This window comes from Galleria mellonella, unplaced genomic scaffold (genome assembly GCF_026898425.1).
Source record: "Galleria mellonella isolate WM207_F2 unplaced genomic scaffold, CSIRO_AGI_GalMel_v1 utg80, whole genome shotgun sequence".
In the NCBI taxonomy this organism is placed as follows: Eukaryota; Metazoa; Arthropoda; class Insecta; order Lepidoptera; family Pyralidae; genus Galleria; species Galleria mellonella.
This window is the reverse complement of record NW_026442157.1, coordinates 1,761,967-1,782,694: the sequence shown is the minus strand read 5'-3', so window position 1 is coordinate 1,782,694 and position 20,728 is coordinate 1,761,967. Positions and strand designations below refer to the sequence as shown.

Here is a 20,728-nt window from a genome sequence, read left to right as displayed (position 1 = left end):
TAAAATTTACGATGAATGGAATAAATAAGAGATTTATACACAAATGGAAACATATTGACAGCAAAATAAAAATATATTTTTTGCACTCAGTAAAAAATTTATCATCATTAGTCGTATTGGCAATTATTCATGGAGACAGTTTTATCTGCAAAGCTTTTGTGATTGAATAAAGCCGAGTCATTACTGATGAGAAATGAGCTAACAATAATTGAAAATGACTTCACGCAGCAGACTGATTTATGATCTACTTCAATACCTATATATTATTCGAAATCCAAATTGATTGAATTGTTATAAAATCGGTTATCATAATTTAAGTTACAATTTTCATTCGTTCAATACAATTTATCAATAAAAAATTATCTACTTGTCAAAGGTGGATTTAAAGGTTTGACAGATGGATCGTGCCTGTCCCATAATCGTCTGATACCCAAGATCCGAACAGTGCTTTTAGCTATACGCAGAGACATTTACATATATATATTGTGACTTTAAAAGCCATCTGTAAAACAAGAAATTTATTACCAATGTTCGTTGCTGGTCATAAGCCTATCTTACATTTCTTTACAAAATGCAATTCTGCGCCTACTACTCGTACATCCATGGATTCACTGTAATATTTTTGTGGGTATCGCACCATTTGATGTTATAATTTAAAAAACAAAAATTAAAGATGATAGTTCAAAAGTCATCATCATATCAATTAACACTGTCCACTGAATAAAAAATATTTCCCTTTGAGGGGCGGAATTTGTCAGTAAAAAATCAATTGTTATGTTAGTAAAGAAATCTGAATTTCCGAACCCATCTGCTTGAAGCACAACTATATTTCTAATATAAAATTGTCGACGTAATCGTAATGGTAATATACATTTTTGTATAACTCACACTAGGTCTCCTGTTTATATCTCCAAAATACTGTCCAACGTAAATTTTCGAGTCAATTCTGACGAGATAGTATGGCATTGACTTGAACTCGATCTACATAAGAACAATCAAATGACTTTACTCTCTAGAGTTTCAATTTAATAATTATCTCAACCTCAGTGTAAGTCGGTATCGAAAATATAAACTCGAAACTTATAAAGGGCAAGTTCTGAACCCTGATACTAACAATAATAATGATAAAATAATTGATTCCGACTATCAAGGATCATCATAAGTCCATAATATCCTCTCATTTACAGTTGTGTTTCTCATGTCTCTAGGCGACGGTTAGCACTTTCCATCAGGTGGGCCGTCAGCTTGTTTGCCATTCTAAGTTGTATAAAAAAAAATCTACACTAATATAACAAAGTGGAAGAGTTGGTGTCTTTGAATGCACTTATGTAATTACTAATCGGATTTTAAAACAATCATTTTGCATTTATAGCTCATTTCTTAAGAAAGTTTTTATTCGATATCACGATTCGACCACAGGCGAAGTCACGAAATACAGCTAGTAATCTATATAAAGTGTCGACAAATTGCCACAAATAAAAATAAGAAGTCAATGTTTTTTTACGAACCAGAATCAACTTGTGTATTTTTTGTTCCACAAAACGGATTTTCTGGCACCTGTGCGAACAAACAACTGCAACCCATTCCAAACATTTTGCGATATCAAGTTCCGAATGAAAAGCGTTTTTCTACGGACGTCACGCAATTTTCATGTTCGTGATTCGACCCTTCATTCTCCTGTGATTTAAAATGGGCACAATACGAAATCAATTGTGTGTAGGTGGACTCGGACTTGGGTCTTTGGTGTTTTCTTTCTTTGAGGTCACTTTTATCTATAAATAATATATAATTATGTATAGTTGACCTAATTCACTACTTTATTTCAATGTATGTGCATAAAAGTCGGGCTATTTTTGTTTAAATTATGTACATTACATAGTGTGGTTATAATTTGATACATAGATGAATAATAATAGAGTATAATTTATGTGTACTTCAAGTTTTATTGAAATCTTTACAGTTTATAAAGATAGATAAATAAACTAATACTCTTTATTGTTTCCTTCAAAATATTACAATAGTAAACTTATTATAAATATAAACAATTACAAGAAATAATCACAGTGAGAAAATAATGGGCAAACTTATCGCTAAAAGTAATCTCTTCCAGGCTATATTTGGATGGAGAGGAGTAATTATAAATAATTTGATCGGAGGCACGATGAATATACTATTATTGTTGTTTTTTTTTAACTATTAAAAATGTTTTAAACATTCGAACAAAAAAATTTTAATCACATTGAAAGATTAAACGTATTAAGTATTTAACTTATAAGTTTTCTAATTTTAGAATAAGTATGTTGATTTGTTGTAATTCTCGTAATTCTTAATTCGATTTTGTAACGTTATAACTCCGTCAGTTATAAACCGATATGGAAAATTGTTATTTTATCAAAAACTATACACTTACAGATCAGAAATTTCTATGGGATGTTTAAGAAAGGACGCTCCTGCCCATTTATCGTCCTATATATACAAATATATTATTCTATATACACACCAATTTGCCGGCGAATACGCAGTATTCTCTGTTGAGAACGTGTGTCGATACCTCGACGAGCTTGCAGTGCCGCTTTCCGTCTGATCCAGTGACCTCCCTCGCCTGCAACAAATACCAATAAATTACTTAAATTTTCTACTCTCAATGGTATCAAATAATATAAAATTGTAAGCATCTATTATTATCTTAATAATTTAATTCTTTCTACCGAAAGGTTGTCTGGAAGAGATTGCTTAGAAATAAGACCACATTTTGTTCAACATATACTTCAATAAATACTGTAATGTTGGTACAATAAAGTGTTAAATAAATAAGTAAATCAGTAAATAAATAATGAAGTAAATAAGTAAATCCTTTATTTTTAACTATCTGTTTACCACGGCGTTGCCCGCGTATATCAGTATATTACGTATCCTGTGTTAAGTCAGGATATAACATGTCTATATGTATTGGTAAATTAATGAACTCATTGAGTTTTTGTCGTTTCCGGCAAGATTTCCCGTTATATATAGACATCCAATAAAAAATGAACGTAAGTTTGAAAAATAATACATAATAATATTATTTAAATTAATATATGCAATATTTAATCTCTCATTTGACTAAAGACTGATTTTGAATGAGAATGTATTTGACTTTTACTTTCGTACGTCACCGTCTCACTTCTATTCGAGCTGCACTAGAGTGCATAAATTAGCTTTTTATTATTATCATTATTTCAGTCGTTAACCGTCCACTGCTGGACATAAGCCTTTCCCATAAATAAGCTTCCTAGTATCAAATTAGTAAAGACCAATATAAAATAATATTGGATTGTTGCTCTTAAGTTTTGTTTACCCATAGCTCAATTTCCCAGAACATCCCATGAAAAAAAATATTTATAGAACTACTTATTTGAATTTTTAAACCCAGAGAACTTAAAATACTGTTATATATTTAACTACATAATTAATTATGTCTCTAAATATGAGAAATAAGATGACTATGTTGGTATATCCTAATCGAATCTCTGTATAACGTAATATATACACAATAAATGTATTGTAAACAAAACTTTGGGCCATGTTTGTTCTTGTGTATATATAGAGGCGTTGTCTTACTGTTCAGACCCTTGTACTCGGGTGTTTACATTGAGACAATAAGGCAGAAAGCTGTAGGGCTACAGCTGATGCATATTGTAATATTCTGTTACGAAAATTACTTTACTCATAATGTATATTATTTTTATATGTACTCTGTTTCAATAGGAATTAATAAAAATATAAACAAATGGATAATTTGACCCGATCACAGTCTAAATATGTAAACTTAATGGTGTGGAGATGAGCAGCGTCCTTCTTAAAATCTTATCAAAGCATAACTGCGGTTGTCAACCCACCTGCCAAATGTGGCAACTACGAGCAATATTTCTCAATGGCAAAGGCAGTCTATGATGAGCTTTATTTTCAACAGTGGACAGTTTTTTTTTTAATGGGTGAAAATAGTATGGTAACCCCGCCCGCGCTAACGGGATACGCTGGTGGAGCACCAGTGAAGAGTGATAGATGAGAATGAAAAAAGGTCAGTTAGCCCATCATGACGAATTCATCAGGAATTAACCATGATAGTTTCCAGGGAGAACCGTGAGGAGATCGACCTGGTTGGGTATATTGGTAGCAATGGGATTCTCAGTCTCCATTACTAACAATCCCTTTCTCCCCAACAGCGGACAGTTATTATCTAATATTATGATGACAGTCTTGGTAATGTTTTAAGAGGGACACTGATTCTCTTATTCACCTCTTATGACACGGACAAGAAAGACTACCCCATCAAATGTTATAGCCGTGAGTTTATTTTAATCTATTTATTTTTTAATGAAATTGAAAGATAAATCGAAGATTTTTATACTCAGGTAACTTGATTCGATGATATTCGAACACGCGGTCGTAACTATTTGAATGTTTTTAACCGATTTTGAAAAAAAAAGGAGGTTCTCAATTCGATTGTATTTTTTTTATGTTTCCCTACAACTCCGTCAGGTATAAACCTTTGGAAAATTATTTTTTTACCCAAAAAATACTTTCAGATCGACTTGGCCGTGCCTACGTTGAATCAACGACTATCAAAACGTTTATTACATCTAGATAGGAAAAACCTCAGGATAATGATAGGGACAATAATGGACCATTGTCCATTAAACAAACATTTATACACAATAGGAGCCACAGACAGCCCTCTATGTCGAGGCTCTTTCGACGCCAAAGAAACGGTTGCTCACGTAATCCTAGAATGTGAAGCTGTGGCCCATCAACGTTTAGAAATCCTCGGAACGGTGAGGTCGCTCCGTGTGGCCTGTGAAGATCCCAAGAAGCTTCTGTGCTTTTAGGCGGAGCTGGGTTGCCTGTACTAGCCACGACTCATATGCACAACGGCCCAAAGGAGAGACTAAGCGCGGAAAATAGAGTCCTATTTACATTACATTATTTAATGACATTACGATACTTTCAGACTGGTCCTATAGTTTTAACAAAATCGGAGTTTAGATTTTATATCAAAACTGGTTTTGACACAGTTGAAGTGATTTTTTTTCGTGGATCGTAATTTTAAATACTCTCAATTAAGTGTATTGGTTAATTTAGAAATGTAAGGTTACCTAATATTTTCAAATTTATCTTCTTTTAAATTGATTTGAAAATGTTTTATTTGACAAAGCGAATATTTATTTATATTTATTAACATCATTGTGACATCGTTCTTTTATTCTTGCCTGACAATTATTGTTTATTTAAATGTATTTAAAATTGGAATGTGATGACGATTAATGATATAAAATGGACTTGATGTATAATGTGAACTATCTGTGTAACTACATATATTTGTATGCCGTACAGGCTAAACATGTCGAACGATATTATGTTGTCAACATCTGCATATATTTATACGCATGTTTTACAAATAAATAAAATCTTGAATCCTTAATAGGATTAACCAAAATTTCTAAAATCTCTATAGAAATAGAATTTCATGTCATATTAGCATCTTTCAATATTAATTAAGTGCTTAATTAAAATATAAACGCCTCTGGGACGTAAGCCTCTTCTCGTGTATCTGATTTTAGACAAAAGAATGAATAAGTGAATATGTGCAAAGGGAGAATAAAATTGATATGAAATATAATATTATTTGAAAAGAGAGTCACCTTTGAAAGGCAAACGCACAAACGTAGACAAGAGTTTAAAAAAATGCGTTATTAATAATAGCATGAAGTCAAGGTAATAATTAAGTAATTTTTTACATCATAATTAAGATTTTGTTCCATAAATAAAAAACCGTTTTCAATTGTGGCAAAACCAGTTATTTCGATTTAAAAACTAAACTACTGGATCGATTTTGATTATATTTCTATTGGACTAATCTGAAGTATATCATTTTATATATAAAAAAAAAATTACCAAATCGGTTTACAACTGACGGAATTATAAGATAATAAACTTTAAAAAAAAATACAATGGAATTGATTAACTTTATTTTAAAGTCAGTATGAGACTGAAACGTTTCGAGGAAATTCGTTTACAATAAGTACTTTGGTTTTTCATATTTCGTCTATTTATTTATTTTTCCAACTAAAAAAATATGGAACGATTTGATTTTATCACAAAAGTCGATGTAGTAACCGCGTGGAACAATCACTTTGTCTTTAGGTACATTTAACTGTAATAATTCAAATAAATCACTTCGTTTAGTTTGTCTATGGACCCTATTTTGTCTCAATGTTGTTTAAATATCAAATAATGTTTCCGAAAGCGATTACTGTAAATGTTAAACTTAGTAGTGGAGAACAATATGGTGGCTAAATATGATTTATTTCGGACATATAATATTGGTTTTGGCCATTAAATAATGATTTAAATGTATCTCTAGCACTGATTTAAGACATATACAAAATGATATATGGTCCAATATATCAATGTGCATGAAACATAATTACAAATATCCTTACTTCAATCACTACATAGTATAAAACTAAGTCGCTGTCGCTGTCTGTCCGATCCTATGTATGCTTAAACTACGTAACGAATTTTGAAGCAGTTTTTTTTAATAGATAGAGTGGTTCAAGAGGAAGGTTTATATGTATAATACATGCATAATATTGCAGAGAAACACTGATAAATTTAGAGGTTTCTAATGTGATGGCGTAAATAAACTCAGTTTTTGCGCTTACATTGCAAACGCTAACTGAATCCCACAAGATAAATCAAAATACTGTACTACAGTATTGTACACCTTAAAAAGGTCAACAAAAAAGTCCGCAATGATATATATCTATCTCTTAAGGACAACCTACAATAACCATTTCTTATCCTTTATATTTTACGGAAAAAATGGCTTATTTACGAAGTGATTTTAAGCAATACAGCATTAATTTGTATCCAATTAAGTACCTTAATTACATTATCCATATAATATAGATCAATATGGTCCTTTAAAGCATGTAATTTAAATGATTATTTTCGAAGATACATAATTAAAATGCAGAGACATAGCGGTGCGGCATTGCACCCATGCGAAGCTGGAATATACTAGGGACCCAGTATATTTATAAATTGCACTGGTTGTTTTTTCTCTTTTAATTTTTTGTTCGCACTTAATATCTTAATGTTTCAATCAATCCATATGAAATTGAATATATTCTTTAGAATTTGCTGTGGATAAGTACGTAAATTACTATTTATTATGTTCCTTCAATATTTATTTGTTTATTTTTTATTAACCACGTTACAAAAAAAAGTATTAGTACAAAAGGCAAACTTAATGCTATAAAGCATTTTCTCTTTATTAACTTTTAGTAAAACAGAAATGTAATTATATAGTGAAAAAAAAAAAGAAAATTGTTGTAGGTAAATAGCTACAAAGATATCTATATTAATTCACATATTATACAATATATACAATGGAACTATTACTACAAATTATAATCATATATTTATGTTTATGATAAAAACATACATACATATATTAACATACATACATACACAGTAATACCAGTAAAGTAGCGATAGTATTTGAAGGTAATGATGATGATGATGAACTATTCTCATAGTTTTTTCATAAGAAATCCATGGACTTTTTTTTATAAAAGCTTTGTTCAATGTTTAATATGTTCAGATATATTTCATATGCAGATGAAATCACGGCTACAGCGAGTCCGACAAAATATAATTTTAAATTTTAAAATGAGGAAATAAATTTTATAACTGTAGGTAGCCCTACAGAGTGGAAAAGATTGCTCTCAATTTAGACTGTCTCTTATGAGTAGGTGCTTCCATTAATCTAAAGTTTGGGAGTTACGCCGAGGATGTAGTCTCGAGACAATCGTAACTGGTAAACTTTTCTTCAAGTCTACAGCTGAAATTACAGCTACCCAAATGAAAACCGCGATTCTGACTATGTATTGCGATGACGTCACAATACAGTTTCATATCTATTTACCAAAATCTATTAAAATTTATTCAATTTATTTTATCTTTTCTTTTTTACAAAAATAATTATTTTTTTTTACTAGTAAAATAAAAAAAATCATAGTTTTCCAGTAAATTTTATTATAGATAACAAATAATAATGATTCCCAATATTTTTTTATCATTTTTTCCAAAGTCTTAGATTTAAGGAAAAAAGAATATATTTTTAGATGGTTCCTAAGTTTCAAAGAATTCTACTTTTTCCAATACAAGCGGACTATTTAGATTTTCAAGAAAAACCCCGAATAACTTAGTTAACAGCTCACCCATGAACGTGACGTTGTTTACAACGGAAAAATAGCTTTTTCACTATTTTCTGTAACTTAGACTATTGTTCTTTTCTTTTTCTAGGAATAATCTGATTACGTATACAACATTCAAAAGCTTTTTTAGTAAAATCTCGTATTGAAAAGTGGAAATAGATTTTCTTTTTACATTTAAACAGTAGTTACCTCTAGTAAAGAACGAGACCTTATTTGATAATCTGAAGCAACACCCATAAACTTTTGCACTACACCATCTAATTAAAATTGTATTCCAAAAAAACCGACTTTAATTATGGCGATACCATTTATTTTTATTTAAAAACTAGACTGGTTATTTGATTAAATTTATTTTGTAATACCAATGATAAGGACTTCAACAAAATAGCACCTATTTCAGCAAACTATTTAAAAACTAAATTAAACAACAAACTTTTATGAAATCTCTATGGGACCATTTTGTAAGTATATCATATGATAAAAAAAATTACAAATCGGTTTATGACTGACGAAGTTCTGATGTAACAAACATAAAAAAACTTCTTCTTCGTCAAGAATGGGTCACCCTTTCCTTTCCCGTGGGTATCATAAGAGGCGACTAAAGGAACTTAATAGTCAAGGAATAGGCAGCAGCGTCCTTCTAAAGACATCACCAAAGCCTTACTGCGTTTGCCAAACCGCCTGTCAAGCATGACAGCTATTGGCAAATCCTTCAACGACACAGTCAGTCTATGGCGAAGGGCTATGTTTAAAAGTAGACAATTAACAGCTGATATAATAATAATGATGGAAAAAAATACAACGTTACAACTACTCAAAAGTTCAAAGCACTTTATATTAGTTGCGCGGAACAATACTGTGCAATTCTGCTTCGGACTCCGTGAGGTGAATGAAAAAGATCGATCCAAGCATATTGAACATTTGGATTGTTTTGTTTTTTTTTAATGCAACTTAAAATGGCAAACAAGCTGACGGCCCACCTGATGGAAAGTAGTAACCGTCTCCTATAGACATGAGCAGTACCATGGACATAACAGAGTATACTGTTTCGCCCATGATACCCCCCATGCGTTGCCAATCCTGAAGACTCAGGTGTTATTCCTCTGTATCCTGTAAATTCACTGCACTATTCCACCCTTCAAACCGAAACACAGCCATGCAAACACAATTGCTTTACGGTTGAAACACGAATGGGATAGAGGTCTGGTAAACGTAACGTATAATTATACTGTCGAAAGTGTAATGGAACTGAAAAATAAATGGCAAGTCACATGTGAAATTTTAATCGTTTAACTTCTTTCCTCTTTTAGTTGCCTAAATAGAAAAGAATATACTTAATTTATACTATCGGATCCTATTAATAAAACCCCTTTTTTCGCTGTCGCATTTTTAAATCTACAAGCTAAAATGGAAATCGTTAGCATTCTTTGAACGGAGTGTTTTACCTGCGAATTGAATATTTTCAAAGAATTTTATGCCTCCCATACTAACAGAGGTTTTCAGAGCTTCGTACCTCAAAAGGAAAAACGAAACTATTTTAGGATCACTTGCGTGTCTATCTGAAATTTGCTATACATATAACGTAAATAAATGAATTTTAAACATGTCGACTTCTTATATACATATATCGTGTGATACATCAAATGAAAGAGCTTGTTGTGAGAGTCTTATATATTTATAAATTAAAGATAAATAGTTTAGAAGTTATATATATATATAAAAAAATAAAAATTTGATCATTTCTTCTGCTCCTTATCTTTGGAACACCCGGATATAAAATAAAAATAACAATGAAAAAATACAAAAATAGTTCTTTACTTGAATGATATACGAATGCATGAATAATACGAACTTCTCATAGATTTTCCTGTAATCTATAGGAGTTTACAGAGAAACCTATAAGAAGTTCATGGTATTTAAAGTAACAATTCCCTTCTCACACAATACAAGTCAGTTTTCAATGTTTGTGCTTATCCTTTTTTTATGTAAAAAGGTCGTAAACAACATGTTCTATCTATTCTATAAATAAATCACAAATATATATTGTTTAAACTGTCACTTGTTTAATAACTTTAGGACAGCTTCGTGGACCATTTTGGATGCATCTAGGAGTCCCAGTAGTCTGCGGATCACCGATTAAGAACCGCTGTTTTATAGCATGGATAAATTCTTGATTTTACGTACCCATAACATTCTTGTTTTAACCATGTCTGATATCTATACGTTGCTCATTAGTTTTGAGTTAACATCAACATTCGCTCCATTAATGGATTGAATTCGTTCCATACCATTCAATATTAGATTCATTAATAGAGCAAATTCGCTCCATAACATTCACTCCATTAATCTTCGCTCCATTAAAATTCGTTCCATTAACATTCGCTTCATTAATATTTCTTTCATTAATGGAATGCTTCATAACATTCACTGATAATAATCGTTTGAGTCATTTTTCAAATTATAAAAAATAGGTACCCACATCCAAAAGAATATTAATAATGTTAGATAAACTTTTTTATTTCATAATAACAACAATTATACGATTGTAAACAGTGATCAGTAGTGTATTTATAAATGTATTTATGATTCAATTCCACACAGAACAACTCAAGACTGGTTTCTGAAGTGATGTATTTCGGTTCTGTCTAATAACTCACCTTGCAAGTACTCACGGTGAACTATAATTTATACACTTAATTCTCACCATTAATTCACAATAGTTATACCAGGAAATTAATACCAACAAATTTTGTTGAAGTAATGACTATTTCTAAATAGCTTTGAATACACTTTTGTATTTCAAAGATTTTTTATTTATAAATTTGTACGGAGTTAATGTTATAAGTGCCTTGACAGTACTAAATGTTTTACTAATAATTCAGTCCATTAACATAGCGAATTCGCTCCATTAACATTCACTCCATTAACAGAGCGAATGACAACATTTTAAAGTGACCATGAATATGAATACGTTATCTGAGTAAGTACCTAATAAAACTTCAGCATCAATTGACTGACAGATATCACACGTTCAAAATTGATGGCAGTATAAAATTCCACGCAGAGATTTTTTATACAATGTAGGTGAGTGACATAAAATTTCCTCGAAATCGTATGGAAGTTTCCAGAAATTCCGTCGTAATAAACGGAATAAAAACAATTGATTCACATAAACCAAGCCGCGATGAATAGTTACCTTAGAATTATCGATGAAGCCCATCAAATTACTAAAATAAAAGTGAACCAATATCGATTATATAAATAATACTGTTCCTTAATATTACAGCTGGCACACAACACAAAATACCTACGAATTGACAAGAATATTCAATTGTGTACCTTATGCAGTACACAATACAGTATTACAAATGTTTCGTAGTTTTAAGTGTAATGAACTGGTCAATGTCGTTACTGAAATGATATCGAGTTCGATATTCATTACCTAACAACCATTATAGGCTTTTACGGGTTATGAAGCATAGGCGTGGTGAAGCTTTATATAGCAACGACGAGTATACATAGTATAATGCAGTGGTTTTCAAAGTGTGGCTCGCGACCCCCTCGGGTCCCTAAGCCTGTGCAAGAGGGTCATGGAAAATCACAAAGTTTTAAAGAATAATAGTTTTGCAACGTAACGTCGATGTTTGTTTAATTATTTATTTTTAATTATGTATTGTTTACTTATTCTATTGTTTTTAACCGAAATCTAACTACGAAAATAAGTAAAAATGTACGAATATTTGCAATATAATAAAATACAAGCGGGTTAGAAACCGGAAGGTAGAGAGCCGCAAAATATTAAATGAAAAAGCTAAGAAAAAGTTTGAAAAACACTGATATAGTGGTTAGCTCGACTTCGTACAAGTTCATTTGCACCACGTCCTTTTTAGGATTTTATATTTAAATCCATTAAATCCACAAGTTAACTTTTGCATTGTACTGGTGTTGTTTCACAGGATATCAACGAAGTTAATCTCTGGTGTTTTAATTTATTATACGTTGTGCGAAATAATTTGTATAAGGCCTTGCCACGCGAATTGGTAAAAGCTGTAATATCTGATAAGCTGTTTTATAAATAAGTAAATAAACAATAAAGGCTTACAACTAAAAAATGGCGATTTTTTTCAGAAATATACCCTAATAAATTCCAATAACAAATAATTATGGAATTATTATAATGTTTATTACAAATTTGTGTGACCCTTTGCAACAGGTGAGCGTGTAATTTGGGTGCTATTTAAGTCACAAAGGATTCTGAGGAGCTCTCCGTCCACCGACTGGTTTTAGGGTTAATTACAATGCCACTAAAATGGAATACTAAGTAGTGGACTGAAATTTTGAGAGGCACCCAGCTCAGAAAATGAAATAAACGCAGTACCTACAGGCCGTGTCTTTGATGATATTCTTAGTGGGTTAAATTATATTGTTGACATAATTTTGAGGAGATTTAATTATTTATTTATATTGTGATACATAGGTAACAATAGATGGTAAAACAAGATAAGTCCTCTATGATCAACCCCATATATCAAGGTATACAAATTTGCAATTATATATAAGAAAAAACAAATTATATAAAAAAAAAATAAACAATGTCACATTTATAGTAAGAAATTATAATATTATGGAAATTTATTACATTTATCTTTAAGGAAATCGTCAATTGAATAGTATGTTCTGTTTATTAGGTATTCATACAGTTTAGTTTTCATACAGTTTAGATTAAGCTGTTTTTGTTTAGGAATTTAACCACTATATTGTAACTGCCAGTGATGACTTATGGAACCGAAACATGATCTTACATGATCGATTATGTAGTACGTATGGTGTATGCAAAAGCTTCAAATTACTCGGCGAACTATGGAGAAGCCTATGCTCGGAGTTTCTTTGCATGATAGAAGTGAGGATATCCGCAAAAAAGCCAAAGTCACCGATATAGTCTTCGCGATAAACAAGCTAAAGTGGCAATGGGCTGGTCACATAGCTCGCAGAACTGACAAGCTATGGGTAGAAAGGTTCATGAGTGGCGACTCTGTACGGGCAAACGCAGTACTGGACGATCCTTCACCAGATGAAGTGACGACCTCAAATGCATTGTAGAGAGTCAGTGGATGCAGGTAACTCAGTACCGTTCTTTATGGCAGTCTATGGGGAGGCCTATGTTCAGCAGTGGACGGATTATGGCTGAAATGATGATGATGATTTATTGTAATTATAAGTAATATTTATAACGGTTTTATTTATGTATTTACAACACAGTATGATTCACGATAGATACTATTTATTGTTTCCTCCAAAAGATTACAATAATAATCTTATTATAGATACAAACAATTACAAGAAAGGATCACATTGAGAAATCAATGGGCGGCCTGATGTTTATTAGTTAATATAAGTTATGTAGTTATTATTTAACGACTATATCTATGTTATAAATGTCTTTGACTTTATAACATACACAGGTACCCACCTATTAATAATATAAATACATAACAAATATGTAATAATTTACATTGAAAATTGTTCATAGAAAAACAATATTCATAAAACAAGCTAATACTTGGCATTTTGTGTGCACCTATCACTCTTTCCTTATATGTAAAAACATGCATGAACATACACACACACACACACACACACACGCGCGCGCACACGCACACGCACACGCACACCCGAGAGAGAGAGAGAGAGAGATTCTTAAAATTAACATGAAATAAAATTATTATATTTGAGAAAAAAAAAACAAAATTTTTTCTTCATTAATGTAAATAAATTGTACGTCTTATTTACTTTGTTTTCGAATCCTGCAATGAGGGGTTTTATATGAGTACTTCTGCAAATATCCTAGGTTTTCAATTATATTGTAATCAATGTTTATGTTCTGAATAAAGTATTTATTATTATTGCATGCTTATTAAGTATAAAAATTAAAATATTGATATAGATATAATTACACATAATAAAAAGAAATAAGGCAGAAAATGACGTAGGTAATTTTCTAGCAATTAACACTTTACTAAGGTCACGATAACTTCGAAAAACAATTTCATCTTGCAATCGATACTATTTACATTAGATCTTCATTAAGGTTTAATTATGGTGTATATTGAAAGTTAATAAACTAATGGATAGTATATATATATATATATATATATATATATATATATATATATATATATATTACAATATATATATATATATTATATATATATATATATATATATATATATATATATATATATATATATATATATATATATATATATATATATATATATATATATATATATACCACTTTCCATTAGGAAAAAAAAATAGATTTATTTATTTGACTCCTTATTGCACCAAAAGCATAAAAATATACAATGACAATTATAAAATTTAAATGAAATACAGTAGCATAAAGTGCAGATTAAAGTATATACAGAAAGGTACAAAAGGCAAAACGAGTTCTCAAGGTTGACTGGAAGAAATCCCTTCAAGGGATAAGTCCGCTTGTGTATATTTTGAATGAACAAAAGCATATTTATAAGCTTATAAATAAAATAAATAAAGGCAGTCTTATTGCTAGGACAATTTCTTACTGACAAATAACCTATATAACCTATAAAATCAGCCATTTATAATTAAAGGTTACATTTACGTACGTACTTTTGTTTGGCTTCGTATAGTTATTACTCGGCCATTATTCGAATGAGATCATGTAACGCAATGTTAAAACACACTTACATACATTTCTATAGCACATTTGTATAGCAACAATGGTTTCCATGGAAAAAAATAATTAAGATTGTGTTCCATAAAGAACCTCCTACAAGTCGGTATTTTTGTGGTTAAACCATTTATTTTATTTAAAAATTTACTACTTTTTGATAAAATTTATAATTGTTGGACTAATGTAAATATAAGTATATATTAATTTAAATAAAAAAATAATTTTCTTAATCGGTTGACAACTGACGGAGTTAACAAATATTACAAGAAATACAAAAAAAAAAAACAACCAAATTGAGAATGTCCTTCTTTCTGAAGTCGGTTGAAAAGTAGTTTGGGTCACATAGTAATAATGATACGGAATATGCATAATAGTATAAGGCTACGCGTATGCTAAGAGGCAGATAAAGTACAAAAGAATTTATCGATAGAGTCGTTATCGCCAACGAGTCCATGACATAGATTGAGAAGACGACGTGCGTCTTGACGTGTCTTGTCATTTTACATGTGAGCATTGGCCGAAACGATTTTATCCATAAATTTGCTTGTACTTTGTCTAAGGGAGCTTAGCTTGACTACTGTTACAGTGTTAGTACACTAAGTAATCATAAAAATAAATATTATTAAGCAGATCAAAAAAAAATCGATCTTTGACTGATTGCAGATAAAAAAGTAAAAGTATCATAATCTATCCTTTGTCTATGACAGAGGGTTCCAGACTTTTTTTCTCAGACTATTTTCAAAATTTAGCTAGTTCCTTTGGACCCCTTGCATATTCCCAAAATATTTCCCATATTTTGTTCCATATTCCCAAAATTCGACAAAAAATGTGAAGATTAATCTAACTATGGAAATTTTCATTGCACTTGAGTTATAACCACGAGCTAATAGTTTTGGAAAAAAATTAGAGAATTGATTTCTTAATTAATTAACTGGGCTGTGAGTGGATGTCAAAAAAGTTGATCAATCAAAAAAGTGATTCCATTCAACTTTATTTATTGGACATCTACTCACAGGATAAGGAACCAATCATTTCTCATTTATTTCATTTAGAAAACTCCTAAAAATAAAAACAGTATATCTTTTTGTGTTGTACTCGTATTTATTCAAATATAAAATTAGATACACAATTATTATTGTGATTACATCGTAATATGACTGAACTTTCTTAGACCCTCACTTACGAATTGTGAACCTCCATTTTTTCCGAGTCTCCCGTGGACCCCCGCACAGTGGGAACTCTCCTAAGAAAGCCATCTCATAAATACTTTTTCTAAAACTCTGTGAATATGCATGTATAATACCTCAAATTGTAGCTAAAGAGTTACTCTATCATTATAAGTATGATTCAAATCTGTCACTATTCATACTTCATAGAAAAAATCTAAAGTCAAGGAATGAAAAAAATACAAAAATAATTATGAAACTTAAATTTCGTTTGTATAATTTTATAGTATCAAAACAATAGAAGTCATATAGTGTGATACCATTTTAAAATGCTTAGAATGTGTACTTTACTATAAAATAAAAATATATTTAGTTTAGTACAATATTACTTAATCAAAGAACCATATATGGTTATATGTATTATTTTTTTCTCAAACTTTCAGTTGGAAACAGTTATTTAAGTTCTGATTTTGGTTTAATTTATTTATAATGTAATTTGAGGGCAAAAGATTTTTTTTTGCAGTTTTACTGCGTAATATATTTAAATCTAGTATAATATCATGGTGAGAATGTTTTTTTCTAAGTACGTATATTAAGATTTTTTTCTTTATTTGAGATTCTATGTCTGGACACTCAAAAATATACTTTTTTCTCAATTATTATTTTATATTTTATCTTTTGCGTTACTTTTAACAAGTATTTCACATTATTTAGTTATTTCCATACAGACCTATTCTTTACCGCATAACCGCATAATGATGAAAAATCAAGTAATTTTGCAACGTCTATGATCATTATTAAGTATAAAATAGTGCATTTACATATGAAATATTACAGTTCTTTATAAGCATTTGTCATTTCTAAACAATTGTTAATTACTTATCTCTCCGCAATGATAAGTCTACCGGACGCGACTTAAGTCTCTTATTGTTGAAAGTGATACAAATTTTTGATTATATCTCAAACTATGTACGAAATAATATTACCGAATCTTCAGATGCGAATATAGCAAAAATTATCGCAAGTATTTAGAAGTCCTTCGTAACTCAGTTTCGTCAACGCTATACGAAATGTGGTCGAAAGAAAGAACAGTTTTTAAATCAAAATAGCAATTGGTTTAATGTCATTTTCACTGTAAATCTAGAAAAAACAACATGCGAACCTGAACCTTTTACTTCGACAGAGAAAAGAGGAAGACCTTCTAAAAGATACGATGACAGTTCAGAGAGTACAAAGAAACGGAAAAACAAGGGACTGCTTGATACCTGAAAGAGCATATTCCTTTTTAAAAGGCCGGCAGCACACCTGCAATGCCGTAGGTGTTGTGGGTGATCATGGGCGGCGGTAGTCACTTACCATCAGGTGAGCCGCATGCTCGTTTGCCCCCTGTGTTGTAAAAAAAAAAAAAAACCTATGGACTTCATTTCATACTGAACTCATATGTACAGGGTTTAAGGTCACGTGGTGAAGTAGATGAAGCATTCATCGTTGATATTTTACGAGCATGGCCGTCAGAAAAAAAGAGTGAAATACGCAGTAATTTTCTTAATGAACCGACACATATAACAGCATATTCAAAAGATGAAGATCTTAGCATTTTTGTAGAATTGGATCTGAACAAGGCACAGTATGAAAATATGATGAGTTGTTTGATAGCAAAGAATTGCTTATTGTTTCCATCATACAAGTTGATTCGTAAAGTTACAGAATCTTGCTATCCGCAAAATCACAAGGTGTTGATTCATTGTGAAAGTGTGATACGTTACTTTTCTGTCTTGCCTCTTGGGCAACTTTTAGAAGATGATCAAGAGTCAAACAAAGACTATAAACAGTTCAATCATGCAAAACAATATTCGAAATTTTCATTAACGAAGATGTTCTACACGCACTTTTATATACCTCTGACCCATACATAACAAGTTTAAGAAAACCTTCGGTAAAGCGGTAAATTAAAAAAAATGTAATGACTTTTCAAAAGTGCTTGAATGTAAGTTTATTTGAATAAATGATTTTCTATTCTATTCTATTCTATTCTATTCTTCCAATAAAAAATATTTAGAACTTTTTGATGAAGTAAAGGAGCTCTTGAGTGACTTCTAAGTTATCTTTATAAGAGTTTTTGTTTTTTACGCAGATACTTTTACTTATTCCTGTATAAATTTCTTAGAACATAAATGTAAGCCTACAAATTTTATATTTCTTGTATTCCTATATTATTTATAATATTAGAAATAAATTTTTACTCACAACGCATACATAATTTAAAAGCATATATATTTAAGATTATCAGGAAAAAAAAATCATGTACATATCTTTATTAATACGGAAGTTATAGATTTATGAGATGAAAAGGAGTCAAAGTTCCCACTGTGCCCCGGGGGGTCTATCTGAACCACTTTGAGAACTAAGGCTCTATGATCATAAAGTACACGAATTGCGCAGTAAGCTGTGCCAATTCCACAACAACTCACAAGTAGAGCAATACAGAACTGCAGACAGTTTCTGTGACTGATTACAATCGCTTGGTCATCGGTAATTCTATTTTCTGTGTCGCTCTTTGCTTGTTATTTATATTAGAAGTATCATATTGGCACATTACAAAATCTGCGCAATTCTAGGAGTCACTTCGAACAAAAAAAATTGAATGATTTCTATGCGAACAAATCAATAAATTTGAAAATTTTACACTACCATTACGTTATGTTACTACACGTTTTTTGATAGTGTATATACTACAAATAGGTATACAACAATATAAATCTATTTTTTAATACTTCTAAGTTGCCGTATAGGTTCCGGCATAGAATAAGCCACCCCTTCCTTTCCTGTGAATGTCTGTAAGAAGCGATTATGGGAGCTTATGGTGGATGAATGTATAGCGTCCCTCTTAAAACAAGTCTTAAAAAAACTCTTAAAAGCTAAACTGCGGTTGCCCAACATGCCTGCCAAAATTAACAACTGCTGGCAAAACTCTCCTTATAAGGAAGTCTATGTTCAGCAGTGAATATTTAATGGTTGATAGATAACAACTTCTAAGTTGCACAGGTTACTTTCCAGTCTCGTCAATAAAGGGGCAGCGAAAACCATCAGATACAATGGTGATATGGACTTCTGAAAATAACACCTAATTAAATAAAATAAATCATAAAACCGTTCGACAGAAGTATCAATATTATGTACAATTTAAAAACCTTTTGTGCAATTTGTTAACAAAGGAATTATAATAGCCAAACTGTACTTCAAAAGGTTTCACTTTTGAACGGAGAAGGAAAATTCTACGAAATATTTGTTTTCGACGTCATCAGAATATACTTAAGAAATTAGCTAAAAGTTTATAATTTCTCGTCTCTTGGCAAGTATTTAGTCAAATTTATTTACTGTTAACACAGCAATGTTTAAATATGAAATTTTACTAATATAATAAAATTGTAACTACACGATGTCTGGACATGGGAGATATTTAAGAAAAACGTATATATATATAACGAACGAACGAATATATATATAAAATCCACGAACAAAAACTAGCACAAAGTATTTTTTTTTTATACAACTTAGAATGGCAAACAAGCTGACGGCCCACCTGATGGAAAGTGGTAACCGTCACCTATAGACATGAGTGGTACCATGGACATAACAGAGTATGCTGTTTCGCCCATGATACCTCCCATGCATTGCCATTCCTGAGGACTCAGGTGTTATTCCTCTGTACCCAGTAAATTCACGCCATATCCCACCCTTCAAACCGAAACACAGTCATGCAAACACAACTGCTTCACGGTTGAAACACGAATGGGACAGAGGTACCCAAGCAATCGACTTTTGTACAAAGTCTCCATATAATATCATTATCATCATATTAGCCGTTATCTGTTTACTGCTGAATACAAGCTTCGCCCATAGACTGCCATAATTAATGGTCCTGGGCCACCTATATCCACTAACTCCTTGTAGTGCATTTGAGGTCATCACTCAATCTAATGGGGATCGTCGTACACTGCAATTGCACGTATAGGGTCACCAGGTCAAGGACCATTCTTCCCCATTGATTATCGGTTCTTCGAGCAATGCGACCATCTCATTGCCACCTCAACTTGTTTATACTTGGGGCTATATCGGTCACTTTGGTTGTGTTCCGTCACGCAAAGAAATTCCGAATATGCAAGAGCATAGTCCGCTGAACAATTTACAACCTTTGCATACAGGCAATCGTGTAAGACCATGTTTCAGTTCCGTAGATCATCACTGGCAACACGCACTGATTAAAGGCCTTCGTCTTCAAACTTTAAAGTATTTTAGAAGATAAGATGTGACGTAGTTTTCCGAACGCTGCCCAGCCGAGTTGGATTCGTCGGTTGACCTCTCGGTTGAAGTTGGACTTACCTAGTCGGACAAGTTGTCCCTGTATACATTTCCTACTTTTATTATACCGTAACGATATAATCTTGCAGTGCCACAGTAGAGTATAACTAATAGTATAGCAAAGGCAAGACATTACACGAGTCACTAAACTTGTTGTTCAATTATTTGTTTGCATAAACATAGTTATAATTTTGATACTGTTAAATGTTATATATATATAT

At 31.2% G+C, this 20,728-nt stretch overlaps 1 protein-coding gene across 5 annotated transcripts in view; it reads right to left on the bottom strand.

The window, feature by feature from the left end:
* LOC113520825 (uncharacterized) overlaps positions 1-20,728 on the bottom strand; it is a 78,600-nt gene that overhangs the window by 34,768 nt on the left and 23,104 nt on the right. For all 5 annotated transcript variants that reach the window (XM_052901773.1, XM_052901776.1, XM_052901775.1 and 2 more), the window contains exon 2: positions 2,501-2,602. In XM_052901773.1, the coding sequence (XP_052757733.1) occupies positions 2,501-2,602 (102 nt within the window). The remainder of the gene's footprint in view (positions 1-2,500; positions 2,603-20,728) is intronic.